Source organism: Pleurodeles waltl, chromosome 3_1 (assembly GCF_031143425.1).
Source record: "Pleurodeles waltl isolate 20211129_DDA chromosome 3_1, aPleWal1.hap1.20221129, whole genome shotgun sequence".
In the NCBI taxonomy this organism is placed as follows: domain Eukaryota; kingdom Metazoa; phylum Chordata; class Amphibia; order Caudata; family Salamandridae; genus Pleurodeles; species Pleurodeles waltl.
In genome coordinates this window covers 1,626,780,695-1,626,801,126 of record NC_090440.1, presented here as the reverse complement: position 1 = coordinate 1,626,801,126, position 20,432 = coordinate 1,626,780,695, and the positions used below count along the sequence as shown (strand labels likewise).

General features: G+C 40.8%; 1 protein-coding gene across 1 annotated transcript in view; it reads right to left on the bottom strand.

Annotated features, from left to right (window-relative positions):
- NOSTRIN (nitric oxide synthase trafficking) overlaps positions 1 to 20,432 on the bottom strand; it is a 554,795-nt gene that overhangs the window by 10,326 nt on the left and 524,037 nt on the right. The window contains exon 17 of the mRNA XM_069221364.1: positions 842 to 925. Within this exon, the coding sequence (XP_069077465.1) occupies positions 842 to 925 (84 nt within the window). The remainder of the gene's footprint in view (positions 1 to 841; positions 926 to 20,432) is intronic.

The window sequence follows — 20,432 nt, the reverse complement described above, 5'->3', positions numbered from 1 at the left end:
TCAGGAGTGAGCACTCTGATTGGCTGCCTGCAACATGAAGTAAAATGTTGCAGCAGCTATTACAGGACTTGGAGTCCTTTGGCTTGATTTAGAACTCAACGGACGAGTTACTCCATCACAACAGTGACATATATCTCTTCCGCTGAAATCTAAATCCCATTAAATCTGATAAGATTTAAATTTCAACAAATGGGATATAGGTCACCATTGTGATGGAGCTGTAAATCAGGCCCTTAGTCCCCTCTCCTGAGTTTAAAAAATAAAAAAACTATATAATGGGTTAGGGGAGGAAAACCCTGCCCTTCTAGCTCTTATAACTCTCTAGTAAGTATAACTCATGAAGTAACGTAACTATAACTCATGCTGTCACCATGAACAACCAATTACCCCGCTTATTATATCACTCATGACATGTTCTATAACATCATTGAAAGCATTAGCAACGTTTAAAATAATATCATTGATGACAAGGCTGTGCATGGCAGGGCACAAGTTATAGTTACCTAAGGCAGCTAGTTGTAATTACTAGCAATAACCATTACTGGTGACTTTGAGTGATTTTGTGGGTACATATATGTCAAGTTAAAACAATAAACTGTTACCTTCACAATATTTTGATGATTTATATTTTGTTCACAATATTCCAGTAGGACAATCTTTTGTTGATGATATTTCCATAGTATAAGTGGTGTCATAAATGGCCAAGTAAAAGCTTTAAAACACACACCAGATGAGTTGTATGCCACCTGACACAAAAATATTTAGTAATTCACCATAGTGAAAATCTTATTTGAAAGCAACATTAGCGACATTTTAACACATTTTGAAGAACATACTTTACCTTGTTTGAAACTAAGCTCATCTTCCCTTTGAGCTTGATATGTATACGCGGCTCTGCAGGAAAAATTCAAGAGAACCCTTTCTCCTAATGAAAAAAAACAGATTGAAACATTTACCACATTTTGTGAAGTACTCATTAAAACAAATATTTTGAGTATTGGTGAGGCAAAGAACAATGTTCAAGCAATAATTAAAGTCTGTGTAGTAAACATTTACATAGATATGGAAATGTATAGAAGCAGCCCAACAATCAATATCAATGACCACCTTTAAATAAATCAAGATAAATTTTGCTACATAGTTCCAAAATAAGAACAAATAAGTCACCTAGCGGATTGTTACAGTTTGGTGGAAGATGAGCACCACTGTGAATTAACTGATGACATTAGAAGCCCTGAAACATACTCTCATTTATATGTAGCTTCTCTGTAGCTTCTATGGTTGAGCGTCTCCCTGTCAACTCCTTTCTTCCTTATCCACACATTTGGAGGAATCTGGATGGAAGTTACTCCAAGTATATGTTATGATGGCTTGCATTTTACAAACTAGTCTGTGAAGCTCATAAGCATACAGGGGGGAGAGATGCAGACATATTAGCCATTTGCCTTTTAGGAGCAATAGTGTTGTGATGGTACTACACATGAATGAAAGACAAAACTATTTGAAGATTAATGAAGAACATATTACACGGTTGGTCAATGCCATGACCAGTTCCCTTGTACTGTTCAAGGTGACTGAAAAGAAGCCCTGTGGAACTTTAGGGTCTTTGATGTTTGGTTGAGTAAAACCTTTTGAAGGGAGGGTGAGAGAGAATACTTTTGATGCACAATTTATTCATTTTCTTTATGTTCACATATTTGAGGCTTGCTGTCCTAAATTGCATGAGTAGCTTGATAATTCCAAGTACCAACCCAACACTGAGTGGTTCTCTACACTGTTCCTAAAAAGATCAGCTACGTCAACTACTCCATTGACATTGGAGTTACTAAAGAGCCACATAAGGTTCAGCATGTGAACTATCTTTAACACTACCACACAAGTGAGGAGCTTGCAGACTTTGTATCTCTAAGCTATTAATAGAATGTTTGCAAACCTAATGTTGCCAAATCACTAACACCACAACAGGAAGCAAATAAAAAAGTAGCAATAGTTTTAAGGTTGCCTGCAATACATGGGATTAAATGCCTTAGAGATCATTTATTGACATGACTCTTTGATGGAGGTATATCAAACTTTGAGGTGCCAAACATACAAAGGGGCAATCACTCAGAAACGTGTGTACAAAGGGGAAATCTTTCAGAAACACGTAGAGCTCTCAGAGCAGACCACAAATGTCCCTGGAAAGGGGTAGCTGACAGGCAAACTGGGTGCTGGGCTACCACTTATGGCAGGCAACAAACCAAAAGAACTGGGGACACCTTCCCTTTTGCGAATGAGTTAGCACCCACTTCACATGGGTGCTAACTGCGAATTGCTTTGCGACCGCGTTCACAGTCACAAAGCAATTCTGCATCGTGGTGTGACTCGCAAATAGGAAGGGGAACACCCCTTCCTATCTGCGAGTCGCATTCCCATTTTGCGAGTCGGTAACGACTCACAAAATGGAAATGTGCATCGCAGTGCGCGTTTTGCATGGCGCAAAACAGTTCCTACATCTGGCCCCAAATCTCTAATTCGGCCTACCTGCAACCTTCTAAAAACCAGTAATAGCAGGCTACATCTTATTTTGACAAAGGAGACACAAAAGACAATAATGTGCACAAGTGACAGTCCTTTCAGCTTACAAAAGGGGCAAATGGGACATACTGCAGCAGGAAAGTGTGGTTGGAAACCTCCATGTGAGCACCACAGTTAATAGTTGCTAATAGTTGCTTGTTATTTAGGTGGGGTAATACAGACCAGGAGACATCATAGAATGTGGGTTAGCGGTTGGAATGGGGGCCTTGGGAGGTCCTTCAGTCCCTGAGCAGGGGCCTTTAGAGAGAGAGGGCTTCATGCGGGGGCAAAGTAGTCCACCTGCTGCACTGACTAGGAGTTTTTTTTTTACAAAGGTGTGCAATTTTCCTGCTGTGCGAGCTTTCAAAGTTTTAGAGAACTTTGCAAAGCTGTAAGTCAACTGACTTCACAACTTCACCTACCCGAAATTTTAACAAGGAACTAAATAGAGAAGCACCTCCTGGCTGCCAGTCAGTATAATCACAGTATGTTAAAATTGCATGATCATCTGTGAATGTGATGAAGTTGCCAACAGCTACGTGGTAGAACAGTAAGTTCACAGAGGCTTCACCGTATTTGGTGAAGGGACATAACTTATTTGGAATTTTAAATTGTGAAACACTCAGCCAACCTGGTCTGTAATCACCTGATTTCACACTAAAAACATGCTCACGACTACAACTCAGTACAAAATAGTCCCATCCTCATTGCATTTGCCCTTCTCCCTCATCTTTCTATCTCCCTGTGTTGCTGATCTGACCCAGTGGCTACTGCAACCAAAGAGTCTGTTCCTACAGTCCCTTTCCACTGACTGCAGTCCTTTCTGTATCGACCTGTACAACCTCTTCTTTTGTTTCACATTTAATATTTTTGCTACATTCAACTCAGCTGAGCCTTTCCTGGAATGTTATATAAAGGACTTGAAACATATACAGGGCCATATTACGACCTTTAAAGGCCCTATGCACTTAAAAGACTTCAAAATATAAATATTAATAAACCATGAAACAAAACTTACAGTAAGATGGAAAATAATGTTTATTTTTTATACTTCCACTTTATTTTTCTACTTTTTCTGATTGAAAAGTCTTTGATCAGATCCTCAAAACGAATCTTACATAACACATCTGCTTCTATACTTAATAGAGATAAAGCGTCCAGCCTGCCTTCTTGCACAGTTGTTCTGTTGAGATTTTCAACATTCTGCAACTGAGAAAATGAACGCTCAGTTGAGCAATTTGTGACCATTAATGTTAAAAATATACCAAAGCAAATACCTACATTTGGAAAAGCACACTCAATATTGTCTTCTACAATTATTTTTTAAAGTTCAGCATGACTACGTTTTGTTGCACTGAACTTATGATGCACATATGAGTGAAACTGCTGAAGCACAGCTGAGAAATTAATGTTCAAATCCTATGGGTAAGCATCAAATAGCTTTTGACAGCACTGAGAATACCTTTCAATTTCAGTAGATGATGAAGTGTCATTATGTGGGACATCATTCAGAAACTAAAATCTCTCATCTCAGTTTCAAGTTTCTCAACAATTGTTTCAAATGTGATGATACAAACTGTATCTCTGGCATTCAGATATACTTCTGGTGCAGCGTTTCCCTCATTAGGTATCTTCATTCAGATGCATTTGCTAGTTTGAGCTGCCTTGTAATCACAATCTGGTAGCTTTTCCTTTGTAGCTTCTTCATATCTTTCAAATTTTTCTCTTGAAGTGCACAGTTAGCCTGCTAATGATCCATTGAAATGTGTACATGTTTTTAACCGTGTTACAGTTACCAGATTCAGATTTTGCTGTATTCCCAAGATTAATGTATATCATTAACCTCTATTGTTACTATTTTATTATTTTCTATTATATATATATATATATATATATATATATATATATATATATATATATATATATATATATATATATATGTATATATATATATATAAATATATATATATATATATATAATTAAAGATCAAAGCCCATTCAAGAAGGGTCATCACAAGCATAATAAATATGAAACTATGAAACTGCAGGGGCACAGAAGATCGTAAAATCAAAAAGGGTAAACATGCTTTGGTAACAGTGTGCTGGTATCAGGTTTAAGATGGCTGCTGAAAAGTTCACTATTGCTTCGAACTTTGTGTAACAGTTTTGCAAAGTTGGCATACAAATGTGGGACTCCTATCTCATCCCATTAGCTGGTGCGGTGTCCAGCATCCTCACCAGAGATAGGGAAAGGAGTATTACGCTTTCTGAACATGCGATTGGATACATGTTTGGGATAAAGGTAAAAATGTTCATGATTGTTGTCATGAAGCTTCACTGGGGAGGAATGGCTGAGCGAGCAATTTGAAGTAGTAACCCATTTGCAAAAAAGGCAGAACACTGCCAGGCCGTATTATTGGTCATAATACGGTGGTCTACTGGTGTGGCGCTGCTGCCACACCTTACCGACATCCGCCAGCATGGCCACAGCCGGATTTTCACCATTCTTGTGGCGGAAATCTGGCTCTGGTCATGATATGGCAGATGGCTGGTAGCTGCGGCGATGGTCTTTTGGCAGCCGTCACCACGGCAGTAAGCGGTTTTTACCACAGATATCAAAATGAGGGCCAAAGTCTGCTCCCAGCAGGCAGGAGCTTTGAAAATGCTCCTGTCAGCTGGAAGCAGATTTTTTATCTATTTCCTTGTCCTCAGTTGCATGCAGGGAGCTGGCTGGTGCAACTGGGGCCTTGGGTCTCCTGTCTTGGTCCCACAGTGAGTGTACAGTGGGTGCCCTGAGTGGGCACCAGGGTACCCACCTTTAAGTAATGCAGGCGCAAGAGATGGGATTTCTGGGTGAAAACCGCTTGGAGGGGGAGGTCAGCAGACCTTCCCCATCATTTTAAGTAATGGCCCTGGGGTTTGGGGTTCCCAGGTCCTAATAAGGCTTGTGGAGGGGAGCCACATGGCCCCCTCCCCAACTCTGGGCCTGATGAGATTAGAGGATGGGGGCACATGTCCCCCTCCCCTTTAATAAAAAAAAAACAGCCATGGGAGATGGGGTCCTCAGGGCCTAATAAGACTCTAGGAGAAGGGCCACACCCCTCCCCTTTGGTCAAAAAAGGCCCTGGGGAAGACGGGACCCCAGGGCTTAATAAGGCTTGGGGAGGGGGTAAACACAGCCCCCCCTTGAACTAAAAAAAGCCCAGTGGGTGGGCTCCTCAGCGCCTAAAGAGACTCGGGGAGGGGGGGGTTGCACCATCCCTCCTTTTGTTTTGCAAGTTTCAACCCTGGGGTGGGCTCCCTGGGGCCTAATAAGGCTCAGGAAAGAGTGCCACTTGCCCTCCTTCCCCTTGAAAACACATAGGACACTAGGGGGTGGGGTCCCGGGAGCCTAATGTGGCTCGGGAGGGGGCCGCATGGTCTCCCTCCCCTTTAAATAGATATGGTGCTGGGGTCTACAGGGCATTTTAAAAGGTTGGAGAGTTGGGTCACTTGGGTCCTTTTGAAACTACATAGACCCCTGGGGCTAGGGGTTCCCAGGTCCTTTTCAAAGTTCAGGGAGGAGGTCTACTTGGCTCTCCTTCTTAAAAAACACAGACCTGAGGGGGGAAAGGTCCTTTAATCCTCCTCTCCTTTAACAAAAGACCCTGGTGGATGGGGTCCTCAGAGCATGAAAAGGCTCAGGGAGGTGGGCCACTTAGGCCCCCCTACCCTTTAAAAAACATAAGGCCCAGTGGGGGGTTGCTGTAGGAATTACAGGTCCCTGGGCACCTCTAGTGCACTTTACTAGGGACTTACTAGTAAATCAAATATGCCAATCCTGGAAAAGCCAATTACACATACAATTTACACAGGGAGCACTTGCACTTTAGTACTGGTCAGTAGTGGTAAAATGCCCAGAGTAACAAAACCAGCGAAAAAAGAGTCCAGCACACTGTAAAAACATGGGAAGCACAGGCAAAAAAGATAGGGGAGACCACGCCAAGGTTGCCAGGACTAACACACACACTATATATATATATATATATATATATATATATATATATATATAAATATATAAATCTTTTGGAGCCCCCGGAGACCACGGACCACAACTTCCCCGGGGCTTCATTAACATATTGGAGGGGGGGCTACGTGGACCCCCCTCCATAGGCTCTGCAGAGGCCCAGGAACCACCACCTCCCCGGGGCTCAATGTAAAATATTGGAGGGGAGGCAGCCCATACCCCCCTCCTTAACTCAGGAGGGCCCTGGGGACTACGATTTACCGGGGGCCAAAAATCAAATAAAAGGGGGAGGGGTACATGTAGCCCCCTCTCCTCCTGGGCTATTTATTGCACCAGGGACCACCTGCCTGTCAAAGTGAAAGGGGGGCATGTGGCACAAGTTATAGTCACTTTAGGGCAAGAGTTATAGTTATTTGAAATAACTCTAACTATAACAGCTGAATTTCTATGGTTTTGTGCGTGTAAATTCAGAACGTTATCATCCCTGTAACCTTTGTTTTTTTTCAGTGCATATATATATATATATATATATGTTACCTACTGGCGTTCACCAGATGTAGTTATAGTTATGTCTGCTTTTCCATAGATGGAGCGTTTTTTTGATTTGCTAATAACTTTGGCCCTGTTCCATTAATCGTCTCAAAAGTAAAAAAAAAATATATCCATCTCAACTCCTTCCTGGAAAGTTTCTCGCCGACCCATCAAGCGGAGGCTTAAAAGAATGATGGGGGACCCAAAAACATAAAATCCAGTGTATTTTCCCACAGACTTAATTAAACAAGGCTACAGTAAAAACTGCTGTACAGAATTACATCAAGTTCGGCAGGAAGCTAGATCTTGGTCTGCAGATTGATGTTTTGTAATTTCATGTAAATCTGTTCAGTAGTTACTGAGAAATTAAGGGTCAGTAATTATTCTATATTTGGAAGGTTTGGCTTGCAAGAGCCCTGGAAGAGTGTGATTTTAAAAATGGAGGCTTTTGATTGGTCAAGAGGACAGTTTTTCCTATGAGCCTTAATGCTCTTATGGGAGGAAGAGGCTTCCATCAGTCTTGTGAGAGCAACCACTCTGAAAGACTGGCTATTGGAATGTTAGAAATTCAATGGCAGCCATCACTGTTTACTGTGGTGAAAAATTGAAGGTGTTGTGGAAATGCAGTAACAAAACTTTAAAAGTGAACAGCAGGAAGGTATGCTGTATGCCTAAATTTAGAGAGGAGGAGTCTAAGGGAAAACTACTGTAAGGAGAATAAATATATATTGTTTTTATAAAATGTTTACAATCTTGGGGGACTTTTGTGGCATCACAAATAGTAAAAAAGCATAGGGGAGCTCTCAATAAACTACATTAGTAGGTATGCATATTGTAGTCCTTGTTTTTGAAAGATAGTGCATAAGAGATAAGTACTGCGATGAGATGATTGTTAATTCTTATTTTGTTTAAAATGTTATGATCCGGCAAGACATTTGCATGATAGTGAACAGTAGAAAGGAGTAGGTGATCTTTGAATACACTGTAGTATGCACACTTGCTACTGTGGGAAGTGTTACTAGAGATGCTGTTTATCAGAGTCTACAATTTACACTCATTAGCATGGTAAGAGTTGTGAGTACAGTATAGACTCTTCTCACACCCTACTATATACATTTGTCACCCAAGAGAGAGATCTCAGAGGAGAGGTCAATCTTCCTCCACATAACCTATTACACACGATCATCTGAGAGAGAGGTTCAAGGAGAGGCAAGTCCATGCACCGACCTTACTATGCCAACCCGTCATCTGAGACACAGGCCTGGCAGGGGAGGGTGGTCTATGTGCACACCCAAATAAGTAACACCCTTCATCTGAGAGAGACCACTGACAGGATAGAACAGTCTCTCTCTCTACACCATGCAGGTTTTTTCATAAATCTAAGTGATGTATTTTTCCCCACAATTATATCATGGATTGCATTTCAGCAAACTAAACACACTGTTACTCTCTGGTGTATATAAATTATAAATACTACATCAGGATATATTCAGTGTACATGCAAATTCCATTTTAAAGACTATGATCTCGAAACGGGCTCGAGAGAACAAACCAGGAAGCACTGCCCCCCATGGACTCCAACAAGTGACTTTGAGAAACATGTAGTTTTGTCGGTAACATATAATTATCATTTGGAAAAGCGATGAGTTCCAGGCCAAGAGGTTTATTTCCAACCTTAATGGAAATAATTATAATGTACAACTCATGAGGCATGTCAGCAAAATGACTACTCTGTTTTTGGATTTAGATGTGGTAGCCATTGATGGTCAGCTCAACACTAGTTTACACCGGAAGCCTACTGCTGGCAACAGTCTTCTATATGCCTTGCCAAATGCAACTGCAGTACCAAGAAATCTTATCAATCTGAAATGAAAAGGATAATTGGGAGATTCAGAGAGAGAGGTTACAGCAAAAAGATAATAGACTAGGCATGCAACAAGGTAGAGAAGATTTTCCATTCTAGTCTGCTTCATAAGGAATAGGGACACTGCACAGAGGGCTTTGAGAAAGTGAGATTCGTTACTACTTTCTTCAATTGCGCCTATCACATAAGAACATTTTAAAATATAATTGGCACATACTGAAAGCCGATGGAGTCCTTCAAAAATATTTTCATGACTCTGCTCAGATCCCTTTTCACAAAAGCAGATCACTAAGGGACTTTTTGAGCCACAGCATGATTACTTATTCTCCTAATAAACCTTGAACCACCGAGGGTTTCTTCTGCTGTATGAGGTGCAAAGCGTGTAGTTACAGCTCTAACTGCACCACAGTGAGGATACCCAGTAGCTCACATACTCATACCATTTAAGGGAACTATAATTGTTGTACTGAGTTCTGTGTTTACTGCCTCATTTGCCCATGTTACATACTCTACATTTTGGGACACATGGGAGCGATTAAGCATAATGATTCACAGTATCCGGTGGCCAGGCATTTCTCTGAAATCCATTTTCAAAATGAAAGACTGTTGAAATTTGTGGGTATTGATGCTGTAGCACTGGACATTGAAGAGGGCACAAGGGAACATAAACTGCGAGCCCTGGGATCCAGGTAAATACTTGATGTTGATATACTGAACCCAGTAAGCTTAAACTCAAGTGAAGAATTATCGATGCACTCAGGGTAAAAGTATTGTTTTGTTTTTCCATCCTTTTCAGCAAGATGTTAATTTGCTTATCTGTTGGAACTGTTTTTAAATCATGTTTTATTCTTTTCCATCACAGGTTGGTGTGTTGAATTGGTTTGAAGGGCACCGAAAGAGCACTGCATGAGGTAATCACCCCCCTTTTTTTAAACACTTACCGGTTTGTGGAGGACAATGGTGATGGTAACAACGGTATAGCATGCCCACTGGGGCATTATTAAAGTGAACACTCCTCTATATTTTAATATTTGGCATGTGCATGGTAACTCTGTCACTCAATACATCATTGGGGTCCTATATTAATATCACTGCATGCATACATTTTTGGAAACACATTTTTCCCCCATGAATAATTGCTGGGTAATTTAAACCATTCATAGCTGATATTGCATAAGGCTGTTGTTAGGTTTAACAATCATTTTGCTTTTGCTATTACATGTGAGGTCCATCTGTACTGTTTATACACTATTAGCGCAGCTCTTTGTGAAGCGCTACACACGCAAAAAGATAGCAGAGTATTATTATGTGATACATTGGGGTACAATACTGTGCCGAATATCTACATCTTGGGGTGCTCCATATGTATATACTCTACTTGTATTTGAACTGTGAACCAACAAACATGTGAGGGTGACATTTGGGGTTGCCTGTTTTTAGTAACAGGCAGTAATATGACTATCTATACTGCTGAGATATACATGATGCATATGATGACTTAAAGACTGTGGAGGCCGCCCTTAGTTTTCTAGCTAATTCATTAATTATGGTGTTAACCAATATGCAGTGCCTTACAAATTAGATGTTAATGATATAAATACACATATGTATATATATATATATATATATATATATATATAATAATTTTATGCTTTTCAAATATGACGGTTTGACCACTATTTCAAAGGGTGTTCACTTTTTGTCCTTCATTTGTGTTTGCACTATAGTACCATTGTCAGTTTCCGAACTCTACAGTGAACAAGGCTATGTCCAAAATGCATTGGACAAGGAGGTTCATGTTGGAGTAAATCAAACTGGCAGATTCTAACTCTGGAATGTCTGTTTCCTTTCTTCCTTTTATGTGGGGAATTTTGTTATTTTGTTTGTCTGTCTGTCTCCCTCTCTATACATATATCTTTGGTACCGTTAGACGAATCTTCGCGACAATTTCCAAGAAAGTGTGGCAGTGATTCTTGTTGTGCACAAATAGTTTTGGGGTGATCCCTCAAGCAGGGGCTGAGAAAAGCGGGGGCTCAAAAAAGTTGCATTTCCATTTGTAATTCCCATAGGATCTTTGAACACAACTAGAGCCCGAGCCACAGGACGGAATGACACCAAATTTAGAATAAAGCTAGCTTTCGGTGTGCCTTTGCTTATTTGGTACAAATGTGTTCAGTAGTTTTTGAGCTATTAAGGGGAAAATAAATGTGTATATTTCTGGCCGTAACAACTTAGCAAAAAAGACGAGCTCGTGCACGGAAATACACAGCTCTGATTGGCTCCCACCTCCTCCAGGGGCTACAAAAAAAGTGAAGGGGGTCTGTTTCGGACCCCTGCAGCCCTGGGGACCACCACCCCCCTTGGGCTATACTCATTGGAGGGGGGCTGTTTCCCCCCTTGAGGAACAAATAATGGCCCACTTCTGGGTTATAGCTGTTTGCTTTTGCTTGGTGGGAGCCAACAGCGCCCATCAAGCAAAAGCAAACAAAGTCCACTTTTCTAACAGCAGGAGCTGTGCTGAGTTTTCATCTGTCTTCCCGACATGCAAATATGCGTGCAGGGAAGACAGAAGAAAACATTGCTCCAACACGCAGGGACCGGCTATTTAAAGCAGCTCCCTGCTTCTGGGAGCAATGCCGGCTCCTGCAGGAGGTGAGGAGCGGCTAGGACTGCGGGGGCCTTTAGGCTTCCCCTGTGGTCCTGTCAACCTCTCTGTCTTCCTTCCCATAATGGAATGGAAGAGAGAGAGAGAGAGAGCGAGAGAGAAGAGAGAGAGAGAGAGAGAGAGAGAGAGAGAGAGAGAGAGAGAGAGAGTGAGATAGAGAGAGAGAGAGAGAGAGAGAGAGAGAGAGAGAGCGAGAGAGAGAGATTGTCATTGCAATGGTCTCTTCATGCAATGACTTCAAATAATAAGACCAGCAGGTTTGGTTCAAATGTTATGGTTACATTTGGATGCAGAGCAGAACAGAGTTACTGCTGGCCTAGTGGTCAAGTTCTTGTACTGTCTCTCACTAGGCTGAAGGTTAAAATCTGAGTAGCGCATGGCAGTGTGTTTATTTACTAATGTTTAGACCGTTAAACCTTCCTAGTAATGGAACATTCACATTTCTTTCCTTCCATAAGTGTGGGTTGCATGTCATAGGTATGTCTGGAAACAGTCAATTGAAGGAGTCACCTGTGGCCTAACGGTTAAGGTCACAGACCCTCACACTGATAGTTCTACTCCATGTGTGTCTGTGATTATTTTCCTCCTTTAATTTCTTTTAAACTTCAAAACTTTAAGGTTTATCCTGAAAGGTGAGCTCACTCATTTTAATTGATAAATACATTTGTCTTTTCAGTTTGTCCAGAAATATTTCATTCTAAGTACATCATCCATCAAAGCCTAAAATTCTCTCTATCTCGCTCCCTCTCGCTCTCCTTCTCTTTCTGTCTTGCAATCTCTTTCTCCCACTCACACACCCACTCAGACCATTATGCAGCCACTTACAGGCCCACTCACACACTCAGGTACCCACTCACAGACCCACTCAGGCCTCGTGCACCCACTGAGAGCCCTACTCAGACCCTCATGCACCCACTCACTGACCCATTCTGACACTCACACACCCACTCACAGACCCATTCAGACTCTCAGACACCCACTCACATATCCACTGACACCCTCATGAACCCACTCAAGGACCTGCACACACACTGATAAACTCACTAAGACACTGATGTATGCACTCACACACCCAGACAGATACTCTTACAGCCACTCTTATCCCCAGATACACATTGTCACATCTATTCTCAATCCCAGAGAGACAGGCTGTGGCCAAATCCCGCTGCACATGGCCAAAGGGCCTTGCAAGCAACCCCTGTCATACCCAGGTGAAGGTTGGGTGCTTATAGGGGTTGAGGCCAGGCACTGTGGCCAACCACCACTGCACACGCCCTTAACTATACATTAAACAAAATATAGAAACTAACTGAAAAAAACAAAGGTTACAGGGACGTTATAGTTAGGAAATAGAATTAAAAAACATTGAAATTCACTGAAAAAAACAAAGGTTACAAGGACATTATAGTTAGGCTCACATTTTAAATGTACAAAACCATAGAAATTCACCTGTTATAGTTAGAGGTACCTCAAGTAACTATAACTTGTGCCCTAAGGTAACTATAACTCGCACCCTCGCCATGCCGTGCACAGCTTTCTATTCAGTTACTTGGTTGCAAATATTACAGTGATAAGATGAAAGATGCCATAGAAGATGTTGTCAGTGTTATAATATGAGGAGTAATTAGCTGTGCATGACAAAGCTGCGAGTTATAGTTACCTTAGGGTACAAGTTATAGTTACTTGAAATAACTCTATAACTGTATCTGCTGAATTTCTGTGGCTTTGTACGATTAAATTCAGAACCTAACTATAACGTCCCTGTAACCTTTCTTTTTTTTCACTGAATTTATATTTTTTTAAGTGAGTGGAAACAGGCTGGCGGTAAATACCACCACATTTTGAGAATGCCGGGTTGGCTGCAGCCAACCCACCACTTCTCCACTCGTACCGCCATGGCGGTATCACCCACAAGGCCGGAGATGTCAATCTCCAGCCCGGTGGCCGGCATAGTACCGCCGGTGGCACTATGAGCCTGCCTACCACCATGGCAACGCCACGAAAACCATGGCAGTAGGCGCCTCCCCCACTCTCCAACACACACCTGACACCCCCCACCCCCTGCATCCAAAACCCCGCCCCCTCTGATCCTCACACCCCCACCCCCTCCGCTCCTCACACACACACCCCCACCCCTCCAATCCTCACACACACCCCCACCCCCTTCCGATCCTCACACACATCCCCCAACCCCTCAGATCCTCACACCTTCTTCCGCCCCCTCCGATCCTCACACTCCCCCGCTGTGGTTCTACATATTATGGTGCATAAAGCTAGGTAGTGATTTCTCAGAAAAGTAAGAAGATGTTGGATTGAGTTTTGAGAAAGGAGAAAAAGTGTTGCTGTTTGGGATATGTGTATTATTTGAAAAATTCAACCACACCTGCCACATTTGATTTAAAAGTAAGCATTGTGCTTTAAGAAACTGTTATGAACTTTTGATCTATTGGTCCACGAGGATGTTGAAAAGTACGTTACCATGGTAGCAGAGCTACAGGAGCATGGGGGGAAGAGCTAAAAAAAAAGACTAGATTTGACTTTGTAGCTGCAGTTCTGTTGGGAAAAAAAAATGTTTAAAAGTGTGTTTAGGTGTGAATACATTTTTTATTGAAATAGGAAAATATTTATGGGATTGTTTAGCAATAAATACAAAAAGATAATTTCACACTCCCTCGTGGATCAGCATAGCCACCTGTGGACTTAGACAGAGGGCCACGCTGACCTCTCCAGTGGATCAAAAACCAGTATTAACTTTTGAGGAGTGTTAGAAAGGGTTAACTATGAGATCCAGTCACAAGATGTGTTGCAAACATGAAATATGAAAGAGAGGTTCTGATTTGTGTTGTAATTGAGTAACCTTGAAAGCAAAGTTGAAAAGGTTGTCATTAATAGTTGCCTTGCATGAAAGTGGTGTACCATTCTTCTGCTTGGCTTTTGCACGTTTTCAGTGAGAATAAATTCTAACTGATACTCAGAGACAAATATTTAGACCAACAATCACTTTTAACAGGTATGTGTAGTAAAATGCATTTTAATTTAAAACGTGTTACTACAGGAATAATTTTATATGCGATAAATTAAAGAAGTAGCATGTTTTTAACAAGTAAAAAGGAATATAAATAATAGCTCTGTGGTAAGAATAAGGAAAGGTAGAACAATCAGCAAAGAAACATTACAGTTCCCTTTTAGCACACAAGAGTCCACCCTTAGGTAGGCCATGCAGTAGGCTACTTTGTTATCAAGAGATGAAACATGTACTTATCATTTTAACTGAACTATATGCGGCCTTGCAGAGCCTCATGCCCACATATCTATAAAATCTGACATATATACTGCAAGTCAGATTCCTATTAACAGAACAATAGAGGCACTGACACAGCCACTTAGAGGGCTGCTTATACATTGATGCATACACCCAGACAGCAATTATGTTTACTACATTAGAGCCAGTTGCACATGCAGTCACATACCCCTATACTCACCATATTTACTTTAACATCTAGTAGGACACCCATAGAGTTACTGATACAGTCAGTTATATATGTAACCAAATACTGACCACCTACTCACGCATCCACAGAAGTAGTCCTTTAAATGTGGTTCAGGCCTACTACTGGAGAACCTGGGTGTGCACTTTTACTGTCAGCTTGAGATGCCATTTGAAAAGGTTCTTGAGAAACTTTCATGTGTTCTTTTACTACACAAAACCAAGCACTCAGCTAGGATGTAGGTAGGCCATTCAGCAGTTTTTTTCTGATTAAAATATGAACCATGTTCTTATACGTTTCACTAAGTTAGATGTGCACTTGCAGCCTCTTATGCTCTCATATATATGAAGTGTCCAAACCATAGTGCAATGTTTAAATCTATTAACCAAAGGGTAGAGCAAGTGACACAGCCAGTCAGACACAGAGAGAGCCGCTTATACATTCATGCACACACCCAGGTAGCAGTTGTGTTTCCAAGAGTATTGAAGTCAGTTGCACTCACAGTTACATACCCCTGAACTCACCATGTTTATTTAAACATTTGGTGGGACACTGAAAGTGGTACTGGTACTCTCTGTCAGATATGTACCCACTTGATGCCACAATCAATCCACCCATCCAGACAAGTAGTCCCCTAAGCACAGCTCAGGTTGACTACTGATACACTCAGTGAGACATGTAGACAAATACTGACACAAGCTGCTCACACATGCACACAAGTACTCCATTAAATATGGCTCATGTAAATTACTGCAGAACCTGGGTCTGTGGTTTTACTGTCATTTCAACTTGCCATTAGAAAGGCTGCTTGTCAATTCTTAAACTGTTGTTTTACTACTGAAAGATGAGCACTCAGCTAGGCTGTAGGTAGGCCATAAATCAGGGTGCATTGTAGTTAAAAGATGAAACATGTCCTTCTAAGTTTCACTTAATTAGGTGTGCACTTGCAGACTCCTACGCTCACTTATATATGCAATGTCCCACCTACACTGTATTTCATATACCTATTAAGAAAAGGAGAGAGCAAGTGACACAGCCAGTCAGAAGCTGAGAGAGACACTTATACATTCATGCACACACCCAGACAGCACTTAGGTTTCCAGCAATATTGCAGTGGTTTCACACTCAGTTACATACCCCTGTAGTCACCATATTTATGTAAACATCCTTTAGGTCACTGAAAGAGGTACTGGTTCACTCTGTCAGATATGTACCCACGTGATGTCACAATCTATCCGCCCATCCAGACAAGTAGTCCCTTAAACACAGCTCAGGTCGACTATTACCTTACAGTCTACTTTTAGTACAAATGATTCACCTGTCTCCTAGACAATCAATGACGCACATGTACTGACAGGGCACACTGGCACACCTTATTAATTCTATTATGCAATTTAATACCAGTTTCTGTAGAGGTGAATGTATTTTTTATTTGATTTGCAGATATCCATTTGTACTGAAAAAAAAACTGAATGCCTGATAAGAGACGGAGAAAAAAAAGCAGAGGAAATTATAGCAGAAAATTCAAACTGACAGTAAAAAGAGAGATAGGGTGGAGAATATGGGCAAGAAAAAAAAAACAGCTGGTAAAAGCACTGAGGACTTTCTGAAAAAGGTATGCACAAAATTGCAGACTGAAAAACATTTGTCCAGTAAAAACAGGATTTGTAAATCAAATGATAAACAAGAATGGACTGCATACTTCTAAAAGTAGAAAAAGTAATAAGGAAACCCTTAATGTTTTGTGATTTTTAAATGCATTACATACACACTTGTCTCCTGAGTTAAGCCTCGTTGCTCTTTGCCAAGCTACCAAGGGTTGAGCTGGGTTTAATTTATTGAGACCTAACTGGACCTAAGTGGGGGTTAGTCGCCTATTGCTAAGTGTAAGTACTTACCTGTCCTTACCGATAATCCACTTTACAACAATGCTCTTATGGATAAAGGATGCACCAAAATGTGGAACTGATACTGATGAGTGTGCACCGTCTTTCCTAGAACAGCATGTTACCTGCGCCATCCCAGATGAGAATAATAACAAAACTCTATGACAGCAAGTTCTACACTTCCAAACACATAGATGTGGCAAGTATTGCAGCCGAAGATACGGACGTAAAGGAAAGTTTTACACAAGGTGTCATTTAAGATTTCCAAGGCCTACTAATGAACATCTTGAGTAAAATAATGTATTTCATTCTGTATCCAAACAGAAATGAGGTTGAATACCTAGCAATTTAATTTGATGAACTGGAAGGTGTAAAACAGATAGCAAGGTCTGTTGCGCGTTTCTTCCATACACGTTCGCAGAAAGCAGTTTCCAATATCTCTAGCAAATGCTGTGGCACTACATAAGTCTCACAGCTTAAGTGTAAATGCAGCATTTATTAACATTAGTAGCACCATATTCAAGGAAGATATGTCATATGTAGCATTATCATGGATCAGAACTTTGTCCAGTTTGTATCTGATAGAGTTTGATGACAGTAACATAAATGCTGATTCATGTTGTGTGATAGAGCATAACCACTTGAGAATCCTGTATGCTCCTCATTTAAGACAGTACCCAGTTTACAAAAAGTCAAGAATCCTACAGCAATAAGTATTTCAAAGGATCACAGTGACATACCTGAGAAAAAGTGGTAAAGAGAGAAGAAAGAAGTATTGGAGAAAAAAACTACTGCAAATACTGAAGAAATAGTTTGTTAGAAGTTCTCAAACCTCTCTGGAGTCAACAGCTGTACCAATGTAGGTCTCAATACACTATTCTCTTTACCACATCTGGTTAATGCAATGAAACAGAAAAGGGATAAAAGATTGTGCTCTGCGCCCTTTAGATTGGTAGAACGCTGGTGCAATGATAGAACAAAAACATATTCAGCATCTTTTATTAGAGATCTTACAGATCTGTGCACTAGATCTGTACACTTCACTCAAAACAAGCAAGAAGATGCACAACAATTCTTGATAGTCCTACTTGGTATTTTAGAACAAGAGGTGGTATCTGTTGATGACCTATTTGGACTAAGTAACTCATGGCAGAATGATTGTGAAAATAGTTCCTTTTCTTCAAACCAGAAATAGATTCAGAACGATGTATCTGCTTAACCCTACCAGACTGTAAAACTGACAGTTTTGAGAAATTGTTTGAAGGTGCATCACAGAATAATACCTGCAAAAAATGCAACTTAGATCATCTATCAACTTTGAATATTAGAAGAACTGGCAGGTATGTCATCCTAATGCTACAGCGATTCACTGAACATCGCTGAACTTGGAACTAAATTCAAAACAAAAATTACAAATATTAAAGCTGGGCAAATGTATATTCCTGGTAAAACATCTATCTGTATAGTTATTATTATTAAGCAGAGACTACCCTATAAACTACCAAATTCTTACCTTCTTATTTTTAACCTAAAATCTATGGAGGATTACTACTGAAAAATGAAATAGTACACTTCTGGGACATAAGGCATCATAAGGCCAACCAAGAGTGACGACTTCATTATGGATTCTAAATCTTGAAATTTTCTTTCTCATGCAAAGTGACAAAAGAGATAGCATTACGTTGGATAAGCAGATCACACACTACAAACCAGGACAAAGATCTTCTGAGGAGAAAAAGAAATGCTTGATAAACAGCTGGAACAATATGAAAAGAATTGCACCACGGTTATACTCTACTCCTGTTTTATGATAAGCATATTTAATGACATCATGCGACCTACCTCACACACCTCATAAGTCACCAAGAGATACTGAGACACCTAAGCAGACACTACTACATTCACTGATTCATTCTGACACTCTATTATACATGTACTCAGATACCCTAAGATACACTCAAGCAAGTATACTTATGTATTCACTGACTCACACACTCACTCATACATTCACTCACATACCCTAGGCCACACTCATACATATACATACACACCCGCAGACACTCTTATATGTTACCTGACACATTCAGACACTCTCGGATACACACACTGACATATCTGATCATACACCAATGCTTTCACTGACTCACTCAGAAACTCATTCATACATAGAATGAGAGACCCCAGGACACCGTCACACATATACTGACACGCCAAGCAAATACTCTGTCGCATTCACTGACACACTCACATATTCACTCGTATATACACTGACACACCATATTAGTCACATACATATACAGATGTATTCACTGATTCATTCAGTCACATACATATACTGATGTATTCACTGACTCACTCAGACACTCGCTCATACATACACTCACACACACTGGGATACACTCACACATCAGACACACACACCAACAGCCACACTGATATGTTATCTCACACACTCAGACACTCACTGATACATACACTGACACACCCAATCGCACACTGATGTATTCACTCACTCAGATAATCACTCATACATAGAATGAAACACCCCAGGACACACTCATAAATATAGTGTCACAGCCAAACAAATACTCTCTTGCATTTACTGACACACTCACAGATTCAGTCATACATACACTCACATACACTATGAGTCACATACATATACCGAGACACTCAAGCACACACTGCTGCATTCATTGACTCATTCACACACTCTCTTATACATGTACTCAGATACCCCAAGACACACTCATAGCTATACTGACACGCCAAGCAAGGAAACTGATGTATTCAATGAATCACTCATATATGCACTCACACACTCTGGGACACACTCATACATATACAGATACACCCACAGACACACATATAAAGACACAGCCAACCAAGTACAATAATGTCTCTGAGACACTCATGCAGACATACATTCACGCACCCTGGGACACACTAATACATATATTGACACATCAAACCACACTCTGATGCGCATAGTGACTCACTGAGACACTCAGTCATACATACACTCAGCCATCTTGGGAGTCACTCCTACACACATTGACACACTCAAGTATGCACTGATGTAATCACTGACTCATTCAGACACTAACTCATACATAGACTCAGGTAACCCAGAACTCAGTGATACTTATACTGACCCAGTCACCTAAATATTCTGATGCATTCACTGACACACTCACACATTCACTCATACATACACTGACACACCCCATGAGTCACTCATACATGTACTAAAACCTCCAACCACACATTGATGCATTCACTGACTCACTCACACAGTCACTCATATACAAACTAAGACACCCTGATACAGATTGATACATACACTAACACATCTACAGGCAGAGTTATTTATAGACCAAACACCATATAGACAAAAATACAGAGGAATAACAAAGACTTTGCCACAGCTCTTTGT